This window comes from Podarcis vaucheri (assembly GCF_965113315.1).
Source record: "Podarcis vaucheri genome assembly, chromosome: 15".
NCBI classification, from domain to species: domain Eukaryota; kingdom Metazoa; phylum Chordata; class Lepidosauria; order Squamata; family Lacertidae; genus Podarcis; species Podarcis vaucheri.
The window spans coordinates 26,224,335-26,250,296 of NC_138753.1; the positions used below are offsets into that span (position 1 = coordinate 26,224,335).

At 45.0% G+C, this 25,962-nt stretch overlaps 3 protein-coding genes across 3 annotated transcripts in view; 2 read left to right on the forward strand and 1 right to left on the reverse strand.

Moving 5' to 3' along the window:
• Window positions 1–8: 8 nt before the first annotated feature.
• On the forward strand, window positions 9–8,062 carry NKAPD1 (NKAP domain containing 1). The gene is made up of 6 exons (XM_082201069.1): window positions 9–152; window positions 2,016–2,092; window positions 2,634–2,734; window positions 4,783–4,941; window positions 5,810–5,863; window positions 7,116–8,062. Exons 2-6 carry the CDS (start codon window positions 2,024–2,026, stop codon window positions 7,630–7,632), a joined length of 900 nt encoding a protein of 299 aa, XP_082057195.1. The 5' UTR covers window positions 9–152; window positions 2,016–2,023; the 3' UTR covers window positions 7,633–8,062.
• A 2,193-nt stretch (window positions 8,063–10,255) lies between these two features.
• TIMM8B (translocase of inner mitochondrial membrane 8 homolog B) lies at window positions 10,256–13,028 on the reverse strand. Its single transcript, XM_082201120.1, has 2 exons — window positions 12,888–13,028; window positions 10,256–10,637 (listed from the first exon to the last, which is right to left on the reverse strand). Exons 1-2 carry the CDS (start codon window positions 12,972–12,974, stop codon window positions 10,470–10,472), a joined length of 255 nt encoding a protein of 84 aa, XP_082057246.1. The 5' UTR covers window positions 12,975–13,028; the 3' UTR covers window positions 10,256–10,469.
• BCO2 (beta-carotene oxygenase 2) overlaps window positions 12,973–25,962 on the forward strand; it is a gene marked incomplete at its 5' end in the record, with an annotated part of 75,304 nt that continues 62,314 nt past the window's right edge. Inside the window, 2 exons of the mRNA XM_082200987.1 lie at window positions 12,973–13,294; window positions 15,221–15,322. Coding sequence (XP_082057113.1) covers window positions 12,973–13,294; window positions 15,221–15,322 — 424 coding nt within the window. The remainder of the gene's footprint in view (window positions 13,295–15,220; window positions 15,323–25,962) is intronic.

Consider the following 25,962-nt stretch of genomic DNA (forward strand, 5'->3'; position numbering starts at 1 on the left):
GTCGAGGTCCCCGGAAGGAAACTGGGGGGGGGGGGGGAGGAGGAATAAATAAGCGGTTTCCTAAGGAGGGAAAACTCGGGACACGGGTGGTGAAGGAACATGTGAATGGGTGCTCGGCTGTGACTCGTGGACTGGCAAGGCTCGCTAACTAGGTGAGGGGGATGCTCGCTCTATTCTATTCCTGTCCAGGTCTCTCGGGGCGGCGGGGGGGGGGACATTCGTGACTCCCTCCACCCCTCCGCTCATCCTATTTTATCCTCACAACCACCCCGTGAGGTGGGCCAGGTTCGGACACGATGCCTGGCCCAATATGAGCTTCGTGCTGCCTGAGCGGGAATTTGAACCCGGGCCTGTTGAATGACGCCTGGGCTGGGCGGCGCGCCGTGCCCGCCTTGCAAGCGCCCATTAGCAAAGCTGGGGAAGCAGCGATCACTTGGAAGAAAATCGCAGCAGCTGCCCCCCTCAGGATCAGATCCTTCTTTGCTCTAGTTAGTTGATCTGTAATAATCACTAATCTGAAATAATGATGGCCCATTCCTTTTGTAGTTGCAAATCATGGGTGAAAAATCTCTGCAGCTGTTAAGAAACTTGGGTGCTGTTTTTGGCATGGGTTGGGGAACTGGCGGGGCCTCCAAAACTTCTTAATATTCATAAGAACATAAGGGGATCCCGTTGTCATAGTGACCAACCCAATGGGCCTTGGGAAGCCCGAAAGCAGTATATAGCCGTAAAAGCACTTGTCTCACTTGTGAATCCTAGCAGCTGCTATTCAGATACACTATATGTTTATCATGACTGGTAGGCATTATTTGCATTTTGATGCTTCATAAATTTGTCCGATTCCCCTTTATCCAAGTTGATGGCCATTGTGTCTCTCGAGGCAGTAAATTTCCTGGTTTAATTATGTGCTGTGTATAAAATTATTTATTCTGCCCTGAATAATCTAATATTGAGCTTGAGCAGCGGTCAAGGATAATGGGAGCTGTTCTGCATTTCTGATTTATGGGTATGACTCTAGAATTGGGTAAATGATTTGCACCAAGTTGTCTGGAATACCCAAGAGCATTTCAGAGGACAGAAGTGCTCCCAAAGCATGTGAGGAGAGTGGTCAACCCCAGTGGTCCCTTGCTAAAAAAAAAATGCCATGCAATGGATTGAAAGAACCAGCTTCATAACCCTTGCTCTTTTTTGCATTTTGTTATCAAATGCACAATTTGTTCTAAATATATAGCCACCCTTCTCTCCACCCCCTACCTCCAAACTGCTAGCTGTTGCGTTTGACACAAGTAGGTTCCCGGGAGCTTGAGAATTTACATTGGTATAAGGAGTTCCTAGGGAAGAGAAATATGTCTTTATTTGGAATCTGCTGGATTGATTGCTTCTGTCGACAGGTGTCTTTTGTACAGGTACTGTAACGAGCTGGGATTACAGGCAAGACCTCTCCCTTACAGCAGGTGCTTCTAATCTCAGTTCGTTACATACAGTGAAGATACCAGGTAGCCTGACATCTGACTGGTTGATAGGGGATCAAATACTTATTTCACTTATAATTCACATGAATCTCTGACTTTTGTCTTCTGGGGGTTTTCCTGTTGTTATTCTGTCTCTCACAGCTACAATAAACCTACCATTAAAATTATGGACTGGTCATTTCTTTGTCAGAGGACAAGTGGGCAGATTTAGCAGGGGATCAAATACTTTTCCCCCTCACTGTAAATGCATGGATTTTATGTGGGTGAAATGTAGCCTCTTGTACAAAATTGACAGTCACATTCATTGCTTTGCTCATCTTTGCCTCTGACCTGGTCCAGGACTGGGATGAGGCCCCCAGAAGGTTCTGCATAAGGGAAAAAAGCCTCCCTGCATTCACTCTTAACGGCATCAGCAGTTACCATGTCTGGGATGAGGCTCTGTTATAAACAGCCACTGAGGATGTTTTCAGAGTTTTGAGAAGGTATATTATATACTTGTCGTTTATTGTTTATACTGTGTTTTGTTTATTGTCTGCTTTTAAGGTTAAAGGATGTCCCGTGTCCCCTTAGGGAAAGTCCTCCTGCGAAATGTCATCCGTCACACTGATGCACATAACAAGGTACTGAGAAGTGTGTTTTGTAGCCCAAAACATCTCTTGGGATGTAGGATATAGCCTAGCTCCATCTTTGAGGGTGGAGGAAGTGCTGGTGTCAGATTCCCCCTCCATTTCACTGCAGCAGCTTCTGTGGCCCTGGTCCAACTGATGTTAGAGCTCCAACTCTCAGTAGGATCCATGGCCTTCAGAAAGGAAATGTAGGCTTCGCAGTCCCTGAAGTGCCACTAAAAACAGCAATTAAACTATGCTAGCCCTAGAAACTGTGCTAGTCCTGTGAGACCTGTGGGTACAGGGCAGTATACAAATTTAAATAACAACAACAGACACAGCTCTATCTCATTTTTCCCTCCAAGTATTTCTGGGGGGAGAGGGGACAGAAAAAGCTGGCATTGGGGTACAAGACTGCTCCTCTGACCTGACAATAAGAGCCTAGTGGGGGGTGATTGCTGGTAGTTCCTCCTCCTACCAATGGGGTCGTTCCTGTAGAAATGCAGCAATTTGGTGGGTACTTTCGTAAACTGATATATATCTTTATGTACCTCAGATTCAAGAAGAGTCGGAAATGTGGAAAATTCGGGAAATGGAAAAGCAGAACAAAGACATTCAGTGGGGCAAGGAAAAGAGACTCCTTCCTGATTGTTCCAGGTGGGACTTGCATGTGTCAACAAGTGACGTTTCTGCTTTGCAGTGCTGCCAGTGCTGCATCTGTTGCAGCAATCCTTCTCCACCACCAACTACTTTGTGGCTCCTTACCCTGATCAGAAGTCTGTGCTTGTTTCAGTCAAGGTTTGGGAGTCAGGAGAAGCTTATCTGCACCCTCCCCTTCCTGTCCCCCACCAACTAATGATATGGCAGGAAGGGAAAGGTCCGGCAGCCTGACCCCAGCAGAAGTATAGAGAAGGGAGGGACAGTGCTTCTCTTAAAACCAGAGCTTATAAAGCAGGAATGGGGTATTTCTGGCCCCTTTCAGATTGTTGTTGGATTGCCATTTCTATTGTCCCTGTCTATTGGCCTGGCTGCCTGGGACTGGTGGGAGATGGACTCTAACAACATCCGGAGAGCCACAGGTTCCCCATCTGTGATTGAAGGAGTTAGTGCCAAGGAAGGACAGCAGGGAAGTTCTATCTTAGCATAAATTGGCCAGTTTTAGAATCATAGTATTGTAGAGTTGGAAGGGACTCTGAGGATCATCTAATTCAACCCCCTGGAATGAAGAGCAGCTGTCTCATATGGGGATTGAACCTGCAACCTTGGCGTTATCAGCATCACACTCTAACCAACTGAGCTATCTTGCCAGGGAATATCCTTTATGAACTTCATATTAGGGAGACAGTGTACCATCTTTCTGTCAAGAATTCTCCTCATATCGATCCAGAGCAGATTCTAACGTATAGTTAGCAGAGTAAAAACTTAAAACCTGTTGCAGGATTCCCCCCAAATAGACCAGAAGCAATTACTGTATTTTCCGCTCTATAAGACACACTTTTACCCTCCTAAAAAGTAAGGGGAAATGTGTGTGCGTCTTATGGAGTGAATGCAGGCTGTGTTGCTTTCGCTGAAGCCAGGAGAGCAAGAGGGATTGGTGTGCACTGATCCCTCTTGTTCTCCTGGCTTCGGTTCGCTGGAGAGGCTCTGCGCAGCTTCAGCGAAGCGGGAGGAGAAACGGAGCCCCTTCCGTTTCTCCCCCACCTTTGCTGGAGAGGCGCTGAGCAGAGAGGGGGAGAATATTTTTTTTCTTGTTCTCCTCCTCTAAAACTAGGTGCATCTTATGGTCGGGTCGTCTTATAGAGCGAAAAATACGGTAATATTTCATCCAGCAGAGGTTTACTGCTACTGAAGGCAAATGAGCATAATGGTCAAAAATGCAATACATTTAGGATTGGCACTGTCCATAAGAAATTGAGTTGCAACAGACTTAACTTAAACTTACAATAACATAATAAGACAAAAACCTTAACACTAAGCATACTATATACAGAACACCACACCAGAAGGAAAGAGAGATAGAAAGTGAAGCCCAGGCTCCTTCTGGCCTTATTATTATAGTCAGCATGACCTTTACAGAAAGAGATAACAGAACCAGTTTAAGCCAGCTTCTCTGAAGGAATAATCCAAACATTATGAACTTTCTGCTTGTTTCTAGGTGGAATAGAAATTTATTTGTCAGCTAGAACTTCTAGCTTGCACCAGTTTGTATCACACAGAGAAGCTTCCAGAAGCATCTTGAATTAATTAGAATAGGAAAGATCTCTACACGTCAGGTCAATACTTTCTGTACCAAGAAATGCAAACTGACACTTTCTTTACTACAGCACTGTCTCCGGGAAACCTAGCACTAGTGGGACATTTCTCTCAATGCACGCTGACAAACCCAAACCCAACTAAGTGTTCATAGGGCAACCAGTCTAAGAAACTGAGGGGCATACCATAGAATACATGATTTGCATGCAGCTTGTCTCTGGTTCAATCCCTGGCATCACCAGGTAGTGCTGGGGAAAAGTCCCCTATCTGAAACCCTGGAGAACTGCTCCCAGTCAAAGTAGACAATACTGAATTAGATGGACCAATGGGGTGAACTCGGTATCCCATATTGTTTGGGGAGCTCCTTCTGAAGGACCTTCTTTTTAGTCTCTTTTCATGGCTTGCCTTTTTACCTTTCAAAATGTACAAAGCCTGCTGTCTTTCGTCTGCAGCAGCCGGATGCGTAGCGATGGCTTTGATGAAGAGACCCAGCAGGCCAATTGGAAGGCGAGGAACTTGGCTCCTGTGTCAGTAGAGATGGAAGACGACCTCCGGCATGCCCGCTACTGGAACAAGAAGCTCTACGAATGTGAAGCAAGCATGCCAGACAGGTCTGAATGTTTACCGATGTCGTTGATAAGAAGTCCATTCATGCATGTGGTGCTTTCCCAAGAAAAAAATGAGCTCAGGTGACAGACCTCTGCCCCCAAGGTATTTTGCTTTCTAGATTTTGTTTGGCAGGGGTGAGGCAAGGTTATGACATATTTTAGGCCTCTTGCCAATTGGGGGAATCCTAAAGTTGGAGGAATATCTTACAGTGACAATTTCTCTTCTCTTTTGAATCTGCAAAGCACATTGTACTGTATTTTTCGCCCTATAGGACGCACCGTCCCATAAGGCGCACCTAGTTTTTTTGGGGGGAAATAAAGGGTAAAAAATTATTTTCCCCCAGGCGCGGGGCTGGGGCGGCCCGAGCTTCCCCCGACCCCAGCCCCCAAACAGGCAGCTCTCTGCAAGCCGTGGGAGCCCAGCGCTGGCTCCCGCTGCTTGCGGAGAGGTCCGCGAAGCCTGGACGTGCTGATCTCAGTGCGCGCAGGCTTCGGGATGCTGGCAACTCTCCCCAAGCAGCGGGAGCGCTCCCGCTGCTTGCGGAGAGGTCCGCGAAGCCTGGAGAGCGAGAGGGGTCTGTGCGCACCGACCGCTCTCGCTCTCCAGGCTTCAGCGAAAGCCTGCATTCGCCCCATAGGACGCACACACATTTCCACTTCATTTTTGGAGGGAAAAAAGTGCGTCCTATAGGGCGAAAAATACGGTAGATTGAGGCACTGCAGCACTAAAGGGTACAATTCCCTCCATCCCCTGGCCTGCAGCCGAAAGTGGTGCAGTCCAACAAAGGTTGCATCATGTGTCGCTTTGCTCTGTGGTTGCATAGCTTGTATGTTTGTGAAGCTCTTAAGACAGCATGGTGTTCTCTTGCAGGTGGGGCCACAGTGGCTACAAAGAGCTGTATCCAGAAGAATTCGATACAGACAGGTAAAGCCAATAAGGTTGCTTGTAAAAAGGGTGGTGGGAAAGTATCTTTGACCTTTTTAGACCTTCACACTAATCTCTGGCTCAATGTTGCCTGTACAAACCTCAAATGCACATGCTCCTTCCTCCCCTCTAGCACAAGTAAGAGGATTTCAGAAATCTCTGCTTCTAAGACCGCAACCAGAATGAGGAGGAGTATCAGAAAGAATGGTTGAAATTTAATGACTATTTAGTTAAATATGTTAAGTTAAATTAATTGGAAATAGCTTGCAAGAACTAGATCAGCCTAGGATTTTATATAAGTTAAGTGATGAATTAATATGTTTAATTCTGAATGGAAAAAAATAGAATGATGTTAAATGATTAAGTTAAGTTTATAGGAACTATGATCTGGAAAACCGTTAAATGCATTGAAACCCAACCAATGGGAAGCCAGGAAGTCACTTAACAATGTTAATAAGTGTAATCTTAATAAGGTTATGATTTATGTTTGTTTGTTTATAATTTTGTGAAAATTAATTAAAAAATTGAAAAAGAAAAAAGAAATCTCTGCTTCTAAACTAAGCTGAACTCACATTACATCCAAACTTCAGAAAACTCTGGTTAAAGTCTGGTTTGTTCACACTATACAGGATGAAACCGTAGCGTGTGTTTGGGGCTGGTTCTCCCAAGTTTGGATATAACAAGGAATTCTAGTTAGTTTCAAACGTTGGTGGTGGGGAACCTGTGTTGTTTGACTCCAATTTCCATAATCCCTGACAAATCAGCTCTGTAGACTGGGGCTGATGGGAGCTGGAGTCTTCTTCTCACTTTAAAAGCAGATGCTGATTGACTTACGGCTGTTCTAGAGAAGGAGACATGGTGTGCGCATGAGCCTTGTGGACATGTTCTATTTTTTGTATAACTTTTTATTTTAAATAAAATGCAAAAATTAAACTGTGTCCAAACTGAGATGGTTCCTTATTTCCATTACAAAACAAGTAAGGTGTGTATTTTCAGTGTTATACCTCTTATTCCAGGTGAAATTTAGTTCCTGCAGGAATCTGTCTTAAACGCATGGACTTCTGTATCCCAGACTGTGTTCTATGCATGGGTAACCATACCCCCCAGTTAGCACACAGCCCTTGTGGAGGGTTGACCAAGGATGAAAAAGCATCCTTAGAGCAAAAAAGATTAAGCCACCTCCACTTTAGAACATTGTTGATTATTCTTCAATATCATGCCTTAAACTTTTGTCCTCTTGGCTGTGTTGCAGTGACCGAGAGCGAGATGAACAAAACTCTGTGAACGGAAAAAGGAAGTCTCAGCCCGGCACGCAGTCTTCCCTTGAGTTGCCCAAAAGGAAAAAAGCCAAAAAGTCACACAAGAAGAAGCGGAAAAAGAAATCTCATAAGAAGCGGAAGAAGAAGAAACAGGAGCAGCCAAGTGCCACGGCAGATTCTTCCCAGGAGTCTGACTCGTCGGAGAGAGGCGCTGGCAAGAGAAAGCGGAAGCGTCACAAAAAGGCCAAGAAGAGCTCTGCAAGGGCAGCCCCCTCTTCTTCCTCAGGGCAAGACAGTGACTTCAGCAAGGCCAGCAGCTGCCCCTCCAGCAGTTCTGAGGACAGTGAGCCAGATAAAAAGCAGGAGAAGCAGCCAAAGAAAAAGAGGCGGAAACGCCACGTGTCTCTCTCAGAACGGTGTGCTGAAAGGGTGCAGGAGAAGCGCAGTAAGAGGAAGAACTGGAAAGTGGCTGCTGATGAGAATTCAGAGGACAGTTCTGATGAGGACTAGGGGAAAGGGACCAACACAGTCGGTGCTTTTCGCAGGGCAGGGCAGGGGCACCGACGTTCTGGGAGATTGGTCTCCAAGTGCTGCCCCCTTGGAACAAAAGTAATCTGGGCAACAGCTCTGATCTAGATGCCGCAAACCTCAGTTACTTGCAGGGGGCTTCTTTCAGTTTCATGTAGGTCAGAAACTGGTCAGGAAATGAGAAGCTCCCAGCCCAAGGCTTGTTTGTCCAGCCCAGGTTCAAACTTGAGTTTATTTGTGACAATACGGAACCTTAACTCACAAAACAGCTACTATTGGAGTCTGCATAGAGCAGAACTGACCTTGGGTACCCTTTGCCTTTTTTCAAAAACTAAAATCTATTTTTGATGGCCAATACCTAACATTTAATTGCAATAAACAATGAAGGAGATCAGAAGCTCCCCAGGTTGCCCGCCTGTGTTTCGCATGTACCCATCTCATTTGCAAGGTTGATCAGATGGTGGCATACAAGATGTGTCATCAGGTCCAAAGGCCAAGTGGAGAACAGCACAGGGCATGTGGCCACCCTAAGTTCAAATAGGATCTACTGGGGTTCAGAGACAACTATCCCAACACAAGCCACGGTGAGATTCAAAGTAAGCCACCTCTGCTGGCTGTTTTTTGGTCAAATGGAGGTTATAAGCACCCCACCCCCTGCAAGAGTATGCTTAATGCCATATCCTATTCCTTCTGGTAAACTGGTTGTCAACTTTGCTGGTGTGTGTCCAAGCTGCCTGCTCTTTGGTTTTGCCAGCTCTTGCTGGAAAAATATATATCTCGCTACCAGTCAGGGAATGACAGAGCAGTTGGAGAGAGAGTTCCTGTTCTTACTTAACAAGAGAAGTGGTTTCTTAGGTTGATGGGAGACCACCAGCATCTGAAGGATCAGAGATGTCCCATCCATGGTGTAACTAGTCAGATGTGACTTGGCTTTCATGTAACTCCCTCCTCCAGATGGAGTTACATGAAAGCCTCCTCCACATGCCTTCTATGATTGACAGGAGGCAGCAGAAGGGTTTCAGTAGTTTGCTGGAAGGCTGGCTTAGCTCATTCTACAGCTTAGGGGCTGCAAAGATGCACACTGAAGAAAGAACTTGGCAGTAGTTACCTCTGCCCTGCATCTTATGCTGTCAAGAGGTAGAGTCTACACCATAAACCAAACATTGATTCCCTCTTACCTACACCCTGTAAGGAGGACTGGGGCTATACATTAGTGGCTTCTTTGCATCCTCACCAATTTCCCACTGAAATTCCCACCATGCCTCTGGGGAAACCATGACTATTAAAGTACCTATAAAACTACTAAGCTTGTAGTGTAGATAATTCATCATTCCCTCCTTTTTCTTAAAGTGGGCCATTGTAAACTCAAGACACACAGGATTAACAGGCTGGTTAGAGTAAAGGGTTTTGGACCTTTCCCCTCTTATCCTTAATGGTCACATCTTATCTTCTCACAGTAACATCCTGCTGGAGCTGTTTTATCAGTCTCTTGACCTCCTCCCCTCTGCCTGGCCTCCCTGCACAAATACAATTGTCTGCCATCACCCCGTATCTGGGAATAGTGAACAGAATGCCACATGGTTCTGTCCTACATTGTGGTACCAGTGCACAAAGCTTATTTTTTTGAAAGTAGTTCTAATGTGTTGCTATAAAAAGCAAAGCAACTCAAGTTATTTTGACAAAAACAACTATTTTTTAATATGTGCAAGGTATCGGCATGAATAAATTCAGATGGTCCGCAATAACAAACGATGTTGGTTTCACCCAACGGCAGTCAAAATGAAGAGTCTTTATAATAGCATTTAAGATTTTATACACCATTGTGAACATGCACTGATTATTTTGGAGGTGGGGGAGATGAGACACTCTTAGATCAGAAAGGCATTGTGAAAGGGGTGGGCTTCAACAATAAATCTGAAGAACAGCACACTCACTATAAATGGAATTCCAACTTCTAGAGGGAGGATGGCAGAGTGAAGGATCTATACCTGTTACTGGCCTTTAAGTGCAAGCCAGGAAATCCTAAGTTACTTTTGCAGAACTTGCAATCAGCACTCTGGCACAGATCTAGAAAGCTCCGTTTGAAAGCAGCTCTTTCCTCAAATGGCAGAACATGTGTTTTGCAGGGATAAAATATGCTGACCAGGTTCACAGGTATTCATTAAGAAATGTGCTTCGATACAAATTGGCATGCTCGGAGAATGAAACTGAAGCAGTATAAACTCCAAAATAGAGAATGGGAGGGCTGAATGGATTTTGACTGCAATCATTATCAGCAGCAGTAACTACTGTACAAATTAGTTTTGAGCCGGAAAGCAACTTTCTGTTCACATCAAATGGAGGAGGAAAGAGTACACAAGAGAGCCTATGTGAGCTATAAGATCCCTCAAAGAGGCTAATAAATGGGGACAAAAGAAGACAGCTCCTCCGGCAATGAGTTTACAATTGCTCCCCCCTCCCCATTTTCCCCTAAGATTTCCTGAAAACACTTCTACCTTTGAGAGAGAATTTTAAGAGCATGCTATTTAGTGTGAGGGTACATGTTATCCCTGTTATCCTGCATTGGGAAGAAAGCAAAGCAGTTAACTTTTTGCTACAGAGTCAATTTGTTTAGACAAGTCTTGATTTATTAGCTTGAAAGGAGCAAAGATTTTGTTCTACGTGACCCAGTCTAATGCCACTTAGGCATGAACAGTCATGTACAAATGGCTCTTCAAGCATTGCTGCACTGAGGTAGAACAACTGACAGAGTAGGGGTCCAGTGAAAGACCTGGATCTTGTTAAGTCCGTTGACCAAAGGGGACTCCACCATGCGGTAGTCAGTGGCCTCCTTTCTGTATTATCTGTGCAAAGCGATTGGTGATGGAAAGTGTTGTGTCTATGAAGCGGTTGACGCAGTTGGCGAGGCAAGTTTCTGTTCTGGAGTCCAGCTTGGAACCTGGCTTGTCAACACATTTTTCCCAGCAGACCTCCATGAAGTTGTGAACCTGAAGCAGGGAGAGAGAGATGAGAACGGATACAAGTATTAACAGCACTCCCCATTAGGACCAGCCTCTTTGAATTCGACTCACAACCTTCAACATGGCAAGTTTCCATTGCCCTCTGCGAAGGGTAACAAGAGGCCCCATTTCCCTCTCCAGCTTGGTGTACATGTAGCAGATATCCCTGCAGCCGTGCTGCGCTTTTGATGGCACAACATAGCTACAGGGGAGACTCACACCCTCAGAAAGTGAATCTGGCTGTTTGGGTGATGTGTGGCATAGGCCCTTGTCTTGCCCATCTAAACCCCCCCCCCCAAACCCACCCCTCCAAAAGTATGGGTTCAGTGTGTAAAGTATGCGAGGCTTTAACACATATTGAAAAAAACCAGCACATCTGAAACACTCCCAAATTTGAGAAATACATTCCAGGATCTGTGTACAAAAACCACATTTCCCACAGACATCCATACAGCATGTACACATGTAGCTAGTAACATTGAGGACAACAACACTCATACCCCAAAGCTACAGAAATCACAACAACCAAGGATCAATGAGTCCCATTCCTCCCCCCCCAATAATAATAATAATAATAATAATAATAATAATAATAACACAGTGGTACCTTGGTACTTGAACGGCTTGGCTCCCAAACAAATCAGCTCCCAAACGCCACAAACCCGGAAGTGAGTGTTCCGGTTTGGAAACATTTTTTGGAAGCTGAACGTCTGATGCAGCTTCTGCGGTTTCCAATTGAGTGCAGGAGGCTCCTGCAGCCAATTGGGAGCTGCACCTTGGTTTTCGAACCATTTCGGGAGTCTAATGGATTAAGTTTGAGAACCAAGGTACCACTGTAATAATAATGGATGTGCATACTCTTCAAAGCTCTGTTTATCATTTCTTGAGTATGGGTCAGTGGTATAGTTTATGCTCTATGGAAAATGTCCCGTGTTCAATTCTTTTCCAGTGGAAAAGAAGAGGTAGGGCCCTGGAGAGCTGCTGCCAATCTGAGTGGACAATACAGGGCTAGATAGACAAATAGTCTAACTTGGTATAATATAGCTTCCTACATTCTTGTGGGGAACTTTTGGTGTGAGAAACTGAGATATCTGGCAGAGAAGCCTGGAACTGGCCATTTAGAAGCATCTGGGCTAAAAAAATCACTCCTCCATTTCTCACAGCAGAGCTGAAGCGAAGCCGTAGGAGATCACTCCCACCCCAAACACACATCTGGGAGGAACTGTCTTTGCCACAGTGGTGCAGCATGAGGCTATGTTCCAACAGCCCAGTCCTATGCCTATCTACTCAGAAGCTGATCCCACTGAATTTAATGATGCTTCCCAATCTTGCATGCCTCAAAAGTAGTATTTGTGAGAAGGGGTTGCAATTCTAGCAGATCCCACCCTCCGAATGAATTCTGAGGAGGAGGTTTAAGGTATAAGAAGGGGCAGAAGGTCTGGGCGAAGAAAGGGTATAAGGCAGGTGCAGCCATTTCAGAAAGCCCAGCCACCTTTAAAGCCTTCTAGGCAAAATAATACTGTAAAGTAAACTATAGCTCAGGTTTCTTAACAGGAGGGTGGATCCAGTCTGGATTCTCTTAATGGAAGCAGGTATAGTAAATAAGTGCTGTTTGGAGGACAGGCATGGTAAACCTCAAGTCTGAGGGTTCTCCAGGACTCTCTCTGGCCCTTTGGACCCTACAAGGCCCTGCTTAAGTGCTTTCCTGGGCCAGAAGGTGTCCTTGAAATGGGGCAATGTCTTTCACTTGCCTGGATAGAAAGGGGTGTGTGCAGAAACCTCTGGCTTTTGTATGGCTGCAAGGCAAATGCTACCGTGCAAAGTTATGGTGCCACACTGGTAAGAAAATCCCAGAAACTTTCCCAGAGGGAACATGGCCCTGGGGCTCAAGAAGGTCCCTAGTCTCTGGTTTCCCCCCATAAAGGAAGGGGAGAAGAGCTCAGAAAGGGCCTTAGAAAGGAGCGGGGTGGGGTAAAGGGGCGTGCTACTAGGCATCTGTCAGACCCGCAGGAATGAGGGGAGAGGGAAGTACAATTAGGTCTGAGTCGTGGACACGCATGTGGGTTCAGACGAGACAAAAAAGTTCGTAACACGGTTGCTCTGGGCGGGGTGTTCCATGGAGAAAAGGCCAGGTTCAAGCCCCCGCCCCACTCAGCCAGCCACTCCTATTTCAACCTAGCCGATCTTGCACGCTTGTTGTACCTCCATGCACACGCACACGTATCTCGCGGCATGTACCTGGGCGGCGAGGCGGGCGCGCTGCTCCTCGACGGCCACCAGGCGCTGCAGCTCCGAGACGTCGGCCTCCCTCTCCGGGTCCTCCATGGCGGAGCTTCTGCCCCGCGGCCTCCCCGAACCGAGGTGCTACGAAAAGCCCCCCTCAAAACAAGGACGAAGGCAAAGGCGAGGACCGCCCTCCCCACACCCGCGCGCTCAAGGGTCGACCGGAAGCGGCGCCTCGTCGACCGGAAGCGCAACGTCACGCTTCCTGTTCCGGGGCAGCGAGTGCCCTTGGGCCCTATCCCTCCCCCTATCAGAGCGGGAGGGCACGAATAGGCAGAAGGGGGACGGCGAACGCTGCAAAATGGCGGCGGGGCTGCTGCTGCTGCGGGCGGGGCTGGGCAGACCCCACGGCGGGGGAGTCGGTGAGTGAGCGGAGGGGGACGGGGGGGGGAGGCGGACCTGACTTGCCTTCTGCCTCGCAGGGACTCGCCCTTGTCTCTCCTCCCTGTCTAAACTGACATTTGAGAACGGAGGAAGCTGCCTTGTACGGAGCCCAGACCTTTGGTCGACGTAGCTCGGTATTGTCTGCACTGACTGGCAGCGGTGGCTTTCCAGGGTATCATACCAGGGAGTCCTTTCCCTGCCTTGCCAGGGGGCGCTATGGAAGGGGTGAACTTGGGACTTTCTGCCCGCAAGGCGGGTGCTTTGCCCTTCCCCATAAGGCAGAGGGACATAGGATACTGCCTCGTCCTGAGTCCGACCTGTAGCCTAGTGCACTGTTGTCTGCACTGGCTGGCAGCAAGGGCTCTCCAGGGTTTCAGGCAAAGGAGTCTTTTCTTAGTCCCGCTCCGAGAAGCTGTAGAGGATTTCACCTGGGAGCTTTTGCATTGCAGGGCACGGGTGGTTCTGCCACTGAGCACCCCCCCCCCCCAGAAAGCCATTTTTGGGAACAAAATAATATATATTGGTACTGGTGGTTCCTTGCTTGTTTCTACTCCACTGCTGTCTCAGTGGTATTTGTCCCTGTGGCCGGGAAGCTTTTCCTTTCAGGTCTTCTTTCCTGGCTGCAACTTTTGTCCGCTTCTTGCTGTGTTGCATGGAGCTGTAGCGTTATCCTTTTGAAGGTGACTCTCTTTTGAAGCAAGAGGCAAGCTTTGGGGTTTCCCTAGATGAGATACCTGGTTTTCTTTCTCCCTTCTTAGGAAAGGCTTCTTTATCATTGTGGTCCTTAGGCATTTGCTAATGTCAGGCTAATTTGCTTTGGTAGCTGCATTTTCCTTTGCTTTCTCTTCACTCTATACCCGCTAACCTTCCTGCTGTAGCTCACAAGCAACTTACTCTCCACACCTTTCTGCTTCAAGAATTTCGTTGGGGTGTTGAAAGGAGCATGTCTTAATAATTAGAATAGAGACTGAGATATTTCTCCTATGTTAGTAAAACACGTTTTTACTAAAATGTGTTTTGTGTGATAGACAGAGACAATTTTGTGCAGATCAGAACAATGCAGCTTGTTCTTTCAGATGTGGAAGAGCAATATTTAATTACCAATTGTAAATCCACACACACACAGAGTTCTAATTACACATGCAAGTCATCAACTTGCAATACATGAGTGCCCCAAGGCATAGAAAAGATTAACCAGTATCGCTGCTGCCATCGGAAACCCTTGGTCACATACACTTTGGGATGTTGTGCAGCAGCCTCTAAGATTATGCACTGCCCTGTAACATGTGACCTAAGAGCTAGCATGTGAGTGGAGAAGAGGGTAGTTTACCTTTCTTTGCAAAGAAATAAGAGCATTGAAAGGGGACATTCATTGACCTAACTGTTCTCTCTTTTGCTCACACTGCTACCTACCCATACCTCTTTGTTTGTGCAATATATGGAAATGTAGGCTTGCACAATATGATTTTGGAATGCATCCAAAATTCCAGTGAAGCATATCTGGAGGACATCTTGTCCATCTGTTATCCAGCATCCCATCTATACTAACTTATGGGCTGCTTCACACATGCATGTTCATAACTTGATCCTGGGAGGCCTGGGACCCCCTTTCGTTGCCATGTGAGGCGGTATCTGGAGGATACTTATATACTGGTACCACACTGACTTCTTGTATCACCTCTCTGTAGATTCTCACAGTGGATTTTCTTGTCATTCAGTGGCTGGGAGAGCTGTATCTCTTTTCAGTTTCCTTTGTTCCTAAGAGCTTCCCTTCTAAAGTCTTTTTTTTTAATTAACATTAGCACGTCATTAGTACTTATTATTGCATGCATAAACACTTTACTCCAGTCTGAGGATTAAAGTCCTCTTCCACCTTGGGTGATATTTGCCTGTTCTACCCACAGTTCTCCTGAACAAGATTGTCTTCACCAGACCAGCTGTTTGTGTTGCAACTGACAAGCGCCATCCTCTGACATGTAAAATCCACACATCCCCCAGGAGTTTAGGTAGGTCTTTCTTGGATTCCTTTACCGTGCTTTTGTTTCATGTGGCCATGCAAAATAGTTCATGTGTTTTTTCTCTCTGTAGTTATGACAGTCATCCTCAACTTGGCAAGCTAGAGCTAGAGACATGTTAGAAAGAATTTGCTTTCTGTAGTTTCGCAAGTGGTAAATGAAGTCATTTTAATGACAAATTATTGTCATTGACAGTGCTTTCAGTAACTAATTATTGTTTTTTTAATTTATTTCACTCTTCCCTGAAAGCTTGGGGCAGATCCTAGGATTATCAAAATAAGTTTTAGATTGATAATTATGAAAAACCCCATTCCTTTCAGTTATGGAGCTAAAGCTTCTAGTCTTGATGGTTGCAGAGGAGTACCTGGGATTGTCTGAAAAGCCAGAAAGTTGGGAAGAGAGGGTCAACTTGGTGGAATTTCAGTTCTCAGCATTCCTCTGTCTCCTGCCTGAACCATGCAGGTTCCACCCTACAACTTCAAACATGCACCCCAGACAATGCCTGTTGTTTTCCTGTCTCCTACTTTCCCAACTTATTTATTTTTTCTCAAATGTATATGTTGCAAAGCTGTGTGTTTACATCCCAGCACAAAAGATGTGCACTCATTTTATGCAGTTTGCTTTATTTGCATCCTTTTATTCTGAACTTGAATGATGTGGTGAACAATCTTGGGACATTGAATTGCATCCCTGAATGTAGTGGAGTCTCAGGCTGCTCATATAATGGACAGCCGTGATCATCTGCAAAAGGGGAATCTGTTCTCTTGGGCTGAGAAAGAAACACTATTTTGCTCTCCTGCTTGCCATGCAATCTCCTTCTGTTCCATAACGGTCCATAGATAATTATGTACTTTGCTGCCTCTGGCCTGTTTTAAATAGGACAACTAATTGGATGTTTGGTTTCCAAGTCTGTTGGAATTCATGGGAACTACACAACAGCCTTGCAGTAGATGACCCTACAATTAAGAATGCATTTGGGTGCAGTTTTTTTAGAGGCTGGCTGAGGCCCCATGTGGTGTAGAGCGCGTGGTAACTAGACCTAAGCTGTTTCACTCAAAGGTGTTCTCTTCTAGAGGTTTTTTAAGCACTGATTAGTGCTCTTGTCCCAAATGCATTGCATGAAAGTAAGCCGTTTCGGAGTCTGTGTTGTTGTGTAACTACTTTCATGTAATATATCTTGAAATAGGTTCCTTAAAAGTAATCCAGCAAGGATGGATGAAAGCAGAACAGTTGTCCACTTACAACTCTCCTTGCAAACTTAGCACCTTAGTGCAACCTGCAGGTGTTTGTTAATACTCTCAAAGTCAAAGCTTGTGTTTTAAAGATGTAGGTGGTGATGGAAAAATACACTTGTGCCGTATCTTCGACCATCTGCCTTTGTAATTAAACACTCTTGCTTTTGACATGTGCCAATTCAACTTTTCACAGTGGATGATCCTCTCCACAGCTAGTCTTGAATGAAGCTGGTGTTTTCCCTGGTGTGTAATAGTTCTTTTCTAGTCCATATATACTAGTTGTGGTACTAGTTGTGTTGTCTGTTGCATCTGCTAAGTTCCTGCAGTTTGTATGCAGAATTTTAAATAGAATCTGGTGTTCTTGCTCACAACTTGGATTTTTGGAAATTTCGTCTCTTACCATACCAGGTTTTTAAAAAGCAAGTTTCTAGTCCTCATGGCTGTGGAGATATGCTTGGGTGCACCCAGGTTGTGTGTGCAAAAGCTTCAATATTCAGGGGGTCAGGCTTATGTACTCCCCTCTCCCAAGGCTACCTGCCCCTCCTTTCTCAGCTCCAGTCATATTCTTCTTCCAAGACACACTCAACCATCCCTCTGTCACCTGTAGATTTACTTCTGCCACCAACTTGCTACATCTCCACAAAAAAGAAGGTATGCAAATATCCACTGTTCAGTTCAGAATAATGCATGCAAATGATTGATAAGCAAATCTGCATAAATGATGTTTGGGCTCCTGATTTGGTTGTGGGAGGCTGGGAGAAGGGGTTTTTTTTTGTGTGCCATCAAATTGTTGTTTATATTCTTCTACCTTGTGAGCCACTTTGGGCACAATTGTGTGTAAAAGTGGCATACAAATAATCAGATGAATATATTTAAATGTACTATTTTATGCATCTTGAAGGGCCAGAAGAGAAGACGAAAAAGTCTTTACCCTTCCACCCAAATCAGAGTAACATTGGTAGCAAACTGCCTCCATGTGTGATTGATGCTGGGAATAAATGAAAAAATTCCATATTATTATTTTTTTGTAAGAGTCCTGTCGGAGGCAAGGTTTTTGTGCTTTTTTATGGGGTTATGTGGCCTGGTTACCTCCTTTTCCTTGCCATCTGTTTGACCTCAGATCTGGGACAATACTTCAGTTCTGCCAACATTAATCAGTTACCATTTCCTCTTTGGAGGCTCAACTGATATGATCATTGGCATGAAGAAGCCAACTGTTGTCGAATTTCAGGAACCTTTCGGGGAGGAGACCTATAAATCCAACTAGCTTGCATTGATTTGTTGACAAATGTTGAATCATTAAAGGTACCCTTTATTCATTCCCAGCTCTCGAGCAGCCGTTCCTGGAGATTATTAACAGTGCTTCTTCTCTCCCTGTAGCTGGTTCCAAGGCTGCCTCTCTGCACTGGACAGGTGAGCGAGCAGTCAGTGTCCTCCTGCTTGGGCTCCTGCCTGCAGCTTACCTGTATCCTGGACCAGCCATGGACTACTCGCTGGCTGCCACTCTCACACTCCACGGTCACTGGTGAGTAAGGAGGGAAGCAACCCAACCGGGATTAATTCCTGCTGCCTCTCCTGCTCAGTTCAGAACCCTGGATTGCAGTGGGGTCCAGAGGCTGGTTTCTCTGTGCTGATTTGACTCTGTAGCCCTGGAACTTGCTTCATCCCACCATTCCTTCTGAGATCTGGACATCTTTCAAGCATGGTAGCAAGTTCATGAGAGGCTCAGGTGGCCTCATTGGCATGGAGTGCCATCTTCAACCAGCTTTAGCTGGTGGCCCAGCCTCACCCCTATCTGGTCAGGGATAACCTAACTTCTGTCGTTTATGTTCTAGGTTACCTCTAGGTTAGATTACTGCAAGACGTTCTACACAGGGCTGCCTCTGAAGGCAGTTCAGAAACTCTGCTGGTGCAGAATTCAGCAACCAGGCAGCTCACTGGGCAAGATGGTTTGAGCGTATAACACCAAACCTGGCTTCACTGCACTGGCTGCCAGTTAGTTTCCCAGCCCAATTCACAGTTCTGGTTTTGACCTATAAAGCCTTAAACGGCTCAGAACTGCAATACCTCAAGGACTGCCTCTCCCCATATGAACTGATCAGGACTCTGAGATTATCCTCTGAGGCCCTTCTTCATGTGCCTCCTTCATGAGAGGTTCTGAGGGTGGCAACATGAGTGGCTCCCCATTTGTGGAATGCTCTCACCTGGGAACCTTCGTCACATCTCTTTTGACTCCAGGCAAAAGTGTTTCTCGATAGGCCTTTGGCTGATAATGCTCTATGGCCCTTTTAAATATGTTTGTAGGAGAGGGATTACAGTATTGCCTTGTTTTTGCTTTGTTGTGTATTTTTATCTTGCGAACCGCCCTGTGATCTTCAGTTGAAGGGTGGTATACAAATGAATTGTTTAATGAATAAACAATAAATAAATAGAGTGTGAAAGGGTTGGCGGAGATTCTTGGCTTGCCACATTGCTCAACTAAAGATGAGTCTGTAAACAACAGCAGGGGTTGCTGTAACCGAGGGAGCTGCCACTTCCCTAGAGATGCACAGGGACCTCTGTGCTTTATTTCTGGCATGGAGAGTCTGCCGCTCTGCAGATCTTGTTGGGCTCCCATCAGTCCCAGTCAGCATGGCCATTGGTCAGGGATAATGGGAGTTGTAGTCCCAAGAGCATCCGGAGGGCACCAGGTCCCTCAGTCTTGCAACGTTTGAACCTACTTTTCAGTAAAATTGTTACAAATTGGTTGCATTGGGATTGGTCCTGCCTCTGAATGCCAGATGCTGGACAAGCAAGCAAGAAGTGTTTAAGCCCCATGTTGGACGAAAGATTCCTGCATTTGCAAGGGGTTGGACTAGATGACCCACAGGGTCCCTTCCAGTTCTATGATCTTTCCCCATGCTCTGCTTGTAGGCTTCCCAGGAACACCTGGCTGACCACCGCTGGAGGCAGAAGCTTTTAGTCAATTCTTATGGCTTCTCACTTTTGCTCTCTGCCTTTTCCACATGCTGTCCTAGAAATTTACTCTCCCTTCCTGGGCTTTTTACAAGCCTTTAGAAGCATTTTACAATTACAGTTTACAAGCATTCCCAGGAATATGCCATATAGAGGCTTATCCATGTCTGTTGGTTGACTTAACGCTAGAGGGCAGTGTGGAACTTCAGAGACCCAGTTTGGTCCTGAAAATATGTAACTTGCCAGTGAAACAATGTAAGAATAACAGTTTCTTAGAAATGGCCAGCCCCAGCCAGCAGTACAGCAGAAGCAGCTGTTCTCTCCCAAAGGTCCTCCCCTCTCCTCCCACAACCCCAAAAAATTATTTGCCATCAGAGGGAGAGAAGAGCAGAGACTACACACACTTTTCTGGGGAGGGCATTTCACAGGTGGGAAGCCTGCAGTGGAAAAGCCTTGCTTTAATAGCAAACCTCCTTAATTTCAGAAGGCCACCTGGAAGTGGTCCTTTGATATGTCTTCATCCAGGCAGATTCCTATTGAGACAGGAGGTCCTTCAGGTATTGCATTATGTCTTTGTAGGTCAATATCAGCATTTTGAACTGCACCCAGAATCCAACTAGTTAATTGGCAAACTGTGGTTTTTAAAAAAATGTTTATTAGAAATTTGCAACAACAAAAAAAAAAGCTCTTAAGAGTTTACAAGATTACAAACATTATAAATTGATTATAGAATGTTTATGCAATATAAAGAGGAGAAACAGGAAAGGGAGGGACCCATAAAAGACTAAACAAAAAGCCGTTCATACAGTAGCTCAAGAAATGTAAGGTATGTTCATTACAGAGTAAAAATTTTACACAGAGAAGAAAACATACCGTAGACATTTGTTTTGGAAGTAGGATACATCAGAGGAAGACCTTGAGAGTGAGGGTGGCTGTTGCTCTCCTGCAAGATAAGGCACCTGAATTCTGGAACGGGTTGCTGGTAATGGAACCTGTTACTGTGGAGGAGCAGCTTTTTTTGTTTTCTTGTTAAAAACTCTGTTGGTGTTTTTCTCAAGCTCAGCACTCTCTGCACTTCGACTGTGCTCCCCTTTGTTTTCAGATTGTACATGCATAGATGAGTCGAAAAAGCCGGTACACAGTTTTTCATGGCTCTCCAGTGGCTGTGGTGGCTCATTGACCAGAAGCAATGTATTTAGCATTAACTCTGCAAGTGTAAACTCGATTCTGACCAAGCTAAGCCTCCCAGAGCAAAATATACATTAGGAGGCTTTGTTTTGTGTCCTAGGCTCTTTTTTAAAAACCTAGTCTACGCATATACAATCTGAAAACAAAGGGTTGCCAGATGTGAAATATATTGGCGTTATTTTCAGCTCTTCTACCCCACTACCTAGTCCAGCATTCTGTTTCCATAGCGGCTAACCAGATGCCGCTGAAAAGCCTATAAGCACAACAGCACACTCATAACCCCCAACAGCTGGCATCCATAGACATATTTATTATACTGGAGGCTGTATTTTGCATGGGTTTGTCTAATCCCCTTCTAAAGGCATCCAAGATCAGTGATACCAACCTTAACCTTCTGTTGAATTGGTAATTCCTGAAATAATATTCCAGTCTTGGAATGCCTGGCTTATGAATTCTTGGCAGCTGATTAAAGGTGCTAGGGCTGTGTTCTGCTGTGCTTTTTGCTGACAGTGCTGTTTGTTGTGCCCATAGGCAACATGTTTGCAAGAGCTGCTGTAATACTCCTTGGCACTCCTCCATAGGCTTGTTGCGTAGTGATTGTTTTAATGCGATGTTCATAAAATACCTTTCTGCTTCGGTAATACAATCAGTCATTCAGCACAACTTATGCTCCTTCTGACTTGCTTAATAATGCTATCTGGATAATTTGTGAAAGCAGTTGTGGTCCTCAGTTCCTTCTAGGGTAGATTTTGAGCTTTTCTCTTTCCCACTGATACATCTCACACCTGATCTCAGCAATGATAACTGTCCAATTAAGAAGGCAAAGAATGTTTTTTTTGCGGGGATGGAAAGGGGTTGATCTTTGATGAAGGCTGCCAGCACCCCTCTAAGAGGTGTGTCAAATGACCAAAAGGGATGTTGCTTTGGGGATCAGCCAGTTCCTATGGAAAATGCCCTAGAAAACATTTGAAACTATGTTGGGTTGAATCGTCTTCATTTTTAGCTTTTTCTTCTTCTTCCTTGTAGGGGTCTTGGGCAAATAGTAACTGACTACGTCCATGGAGAGACATCTATTAAACTGGCCAACACTGGCCTCTACATGCTCTCAGCGCTCACCTTTGCTGGCCTCTGCTACTTCAATTACCACGATGTGGGCATCTGCAGGGCCGTGGCCATGCTGTGGAGCCTCTGAGGCACAATACGTCACCTGCCGGCAACATTCAACGATTGTTCACCGCTGCCTCTGCTTCATTGTATTATTGCCGAGTCATTGAATGAGGGAGAAATAGCAACAGGGGGTCCCACGCTGCATATAGCAGAATGACTTGGGGAAAGAGGCATCCACATAGCCATTCATCAAATTGTGGGGATCTCTCGCTGAGAAAAGAGCTAGGCTTGAGACAGGCTAGAGAGCTCACAAAGTTTTGGTGTTAACGCAAAGGGCAAACTAGTAGTGATTGTAGTGGCAGCCTTTTTTTGTATGGCTGACCCTTTCCCCTGTCAAATGGCAGCTTGGTTTTTCATCAGGTGCAGCAGAACTGGTCTTGAATTCCAGTCACTTGGGGTTTTTTTGGTCCTGATATTGCAATTAGTGGATTGTGTACACGGCATCTTGCATGGTGCTCAGTCTGGGCCCTAAGCAGTTGCTGTGCAAAAGGGAATTTTTCTTTCTTTCTTTTTTGTTTAATTGATGTACAATAAAGAATTTACAGAACCCTCAGCTGTTTGCTTCTGAAGTCTCTTTCTTTGAAAATCCTTTCAGTTGTCTCTGATGTTGCTTAGCTTTAAAAAAAAAACCACAATCCCTTTAAAAGCTAACAGCACACTGTGTCCCCTCCTACTACTACCACCAAGGCAGTTAACACTTTAAATAAAACAGTTAAATTTTTATTTGGAAGATAAATCAATGAATGCTTTAGTTGATTGATTGGGGTTGTGTGCTAAGAACTCCTTTTGTTTTTTGTTCTTCTGAGTTGATAGAATGAGAATTTAAAAAGAAGATACCAAAGGTGGTAGCTTATGTTGTAAATTGCCTCTCACTCCCTTTTATCCCCAAAATCCACCTGTATTGAGGTTTGGAATTGGGCATTCATTGCAATGGACAGTTAAGATTAAAACTATAATAAAAATATACGTAGTAGAATTTCAGATAACTTGTTCTTAAACTGTTAAGGTCAAAAGCAACACTTTTTATTGAGCCCAACAACGAGTAGGGATCCAGTCCAACGGGCACAGTGCTGTTTGCAGTGATATATTAAGAAACATGTTTTAAACTGTCATATACGAGTCAGACAATTGCACCAACAAGCACAGTATTGGCTGCTTTTGACAGGCTGTGACTTCTGTAGCTCTGAAGCATAGAGGGATGTCTTTCTCCCCCTTGTTGCCCAAGAAATGCTAAGGGGAGAGCCCTGTAACTTTTGCTGAGCATGCGCTGCAGCACTGAGCTATGGCCTCTCTCTTGGGGAAATTGCCCCAATAAAGGTAAAGGATCCCTGGACAGTTAAGTCCAGTCAAAGGTGACGGGTTGCAGCGCTCATCTCACTTTCAGGCCGAGGGAGCCAGTTTTTGTCCACAGGCAGCTTTCCAGGTCATGGCTAGCATGACTAAACCACTTCTGACGCAACAGGACACTGTGACAAGTGCCAGAGCGCACAGAAATGCTGCCGCAGCGGTACCTATTTATCTACTTGCACTGGCGTGCTTTCAAAATGCTAGGTTGGCAGGAGCTGGGACAGAGCAATGGGAGCTCACTCTGTTGCAGTGATTTGAACCGCCGACCTTTTGATTGGCAAGCCCAAGAGCAGGCATAGGCAAACTCGGCCCTCCAGATGTTTTGGGGCTACAACTCCCATCATCCCTAGCTAACTGGACCAGTGGTCAGGGATGATGGGAGTTGTAGTCCCAAAACATCTGGAGGGCTGAGTTTGCCTATGCCTGCCTAAGAGGCTCAGTGGTTTTGACCACAGCGCCACTCACATCCCTAATTGCCCCAATATTCCTTAATTAGCTGACTAATCTCTTCTTTAGCAACATTTGAAGTATATGGAAAAAGAAGACCTTGGCTCAAGTTCCCTGCTTCATGTTTTCAGACACCATCAAATGTTACAGAAAAGGCACTGGAGACTGGGAGGTGAGATCCCATCATTTGCTGCGTCACTTGTTGCAGTCTTTAGTTTAAACCTAATTATTCAGTTCTTGGAGAAGCATGGCGCTTTTGTCTCAAGACCAATGATGAGTGCAAAAGGCCTTGGTGGGAGGACAACTCACAGAACTGCCACCCACTGATGACTCACTTGAGTCCAACAGCTCTGGTGCTCATATCTGAGGGCTGTCTGAAGCAGGGATTTTCCCAGAATAGTGAATGACCTTAAACTCCCATGTTTGAACCAAGGAGTTTGAGACTGAGGTTCCTGCTTGTTCCTACCTTCCCCATTTCCGCCCCCACAATGCATTTCCATGGTCACAAGGTCTAGAAACTTGCTTTAAAAACAAACCTCAGATTTTCAGGTGTCTGTACCAGAAAACACTACAAAACTGCAGAAACAAACAGCTCTCTATCTATTTGCATTTCTTTTGACTTCATTGTTTTTCCTTAATTGATTTCCTCACTGGCAGTAGTTGGACTTAACTCTTGGTTTGTAGCTGAAATAGACTTATTCCTCATTGCAAATCTCTCTTTTGTGTTAGGGCTTGTCGAAGTTGGCTATATTGTTTAATGCCCTTCCACTTTGATTTAAGGCCCTACTGATGGGCTGTATGGCAGAATGTCAGTGTCCATGTGGGTCTGAGGAGATGGAAATTCTCTTTCACATACCTTTTCGTGCAAATTCCGCAGTGACTTACGTGAAGCACTTACTTGTCCATTGCTTATATTAATTTTATATTGTTTTTGTTCACCTGCCCTTCACTCTAAGGTCCCGGGGGGTTACAACATTAAAACACAATACAGTGGTACCTCAGGTTAAGAACTTAATTCGTTTTGGAGGTCCGTTCTTAACCTGAAACTGTTCTTAACCTGAGGTACCACTTTAGCTAATGGGGCCTCCCGCTGCTGGCATGCGATTTCTGTTCTCGTCCTGAAGCAAAGTTCTTAACCCAAGGTACTATTTCTGGGTTAGCGGAGTCTGTAACCTGAAGCGTATGTAACCCGAGGTACCACTGTATAAAAAACTGTTTAGAACAACCTACAGTCACAGAACTATTAGCAGATACTACACCTTACATGACAGAGAAGGCAGCTAAATATTTTGCTACCACTCTTAAAGTGTATAACAAACTGAGAGCAAATTATCTGCATGTTACAATACTGAAATTGTTAAAATATTTAACTTTGTAGTCTTCATGCAATTTGTCTGTACAAGCACACACACTAAAGGTGAAATGGTTTGATAATAAGTTCCTGTATTGCCTTTGGAGAAGGGCTGTGTCATCATTAATTTTGACTCTTTCCTTGAGTGGTGTTGCTTCTAGCCTCTTCATCTGGTGCATTAAATAGAATTTTTAGAGCCGCCTTCATCAAGCTGGTGGTTATGCTGCAGAGGTTTTGGACTACAATACCCATCAGCCACAGCCAGCTAGCTGTGGCTGATGGGTGTTGTAGTCAAAACATCTGGAGGGCACCAGCTTGGTAATGGCTGCTTTGGAATCTTTGCAGTACTTCCTTTGTGTGGTGCGGACTTGAAGATGTGCAGAAGTTTGGATGAGTTTTTAAATGTTGTGTTGATTTATAAAAGCAGGTTAGAAAAACACACTTTAAAAATCATAATAAACTAGCTATAAGTAAACAAGGTGACATTCAAACAGAAACTGGTTTAAATCAAATTGCTGTAATAGGGTAACATCTAAATTGATCCACCATGTTCATCAAGGTATTCACAGCACGTGTTGATTTGCAGCTGCAAGAGATTTCCCCAGTCTGTCACCTTCACACTGCCAATTTTCCTCAGGAAGAAAATCTATTGTTCATAGTTGCTTTTGCTGAAGTGGTAGATTTTGTTGCATAAATGTATTTCTTTGGTGACAAATATGGAAATTTGTAGCGGGGAGGTCAACCTACTGTTTTTAAACTGGTTGGAATGGTTCTTAATAAGTTGGACCCTTTTAAAAATGGGATACATTTTGTTACAGAGCTGTTTTAATTACTTGTCTCTGTGAAAATGTGACTAGACGCTTACTCACATTTTTCAAGGATAAGGCAACAGAGATGGTCATAAATGAGTCATTGTGCGTGTATCTGATTATTACAATGAG

Excerpts from the sequence above, each read along its gene's own strand:
- NKAPD1 (XM_082201069.1), top strand. The coding sequence starts at position 2,024 with ATGTCCCGTGTCCCCTTAGGGAAAGTCCTCCTGCGAAATGTCATCCGT. Across the intron at positions 4,942-5,809 it reads GAAGCAAGCATGCCAGACAG|GTGGGGCCACAGTGGCTACA; the intron begins GTCTGAATGTTT and ends GTTCTCTTGCAG. Across the intron at positions 5,864-7,115 it reads GAAGAATTCGATACAGACAG|TGACCGAGAGCGAGATGAAC; the intron begins GTAAAGCCAATA and ends GCTGTGTTGCAG.
- TIMM8B (XM_082201120.1), bottom strand. The coding sequence starts at position 12,974 with ATGGAGGACCCGGAGAGGGAGGCCGACGTCTCGGAGCTGCAGCGCCTG. Across the intron at positions 10,638-12,887 it reads GCGCCCGCCTCGCCGCCCAG|GTTCACAACTTCATGGAGGT; the intron begins GTACATGCCGCG and ends TCCCTGCTTCAG.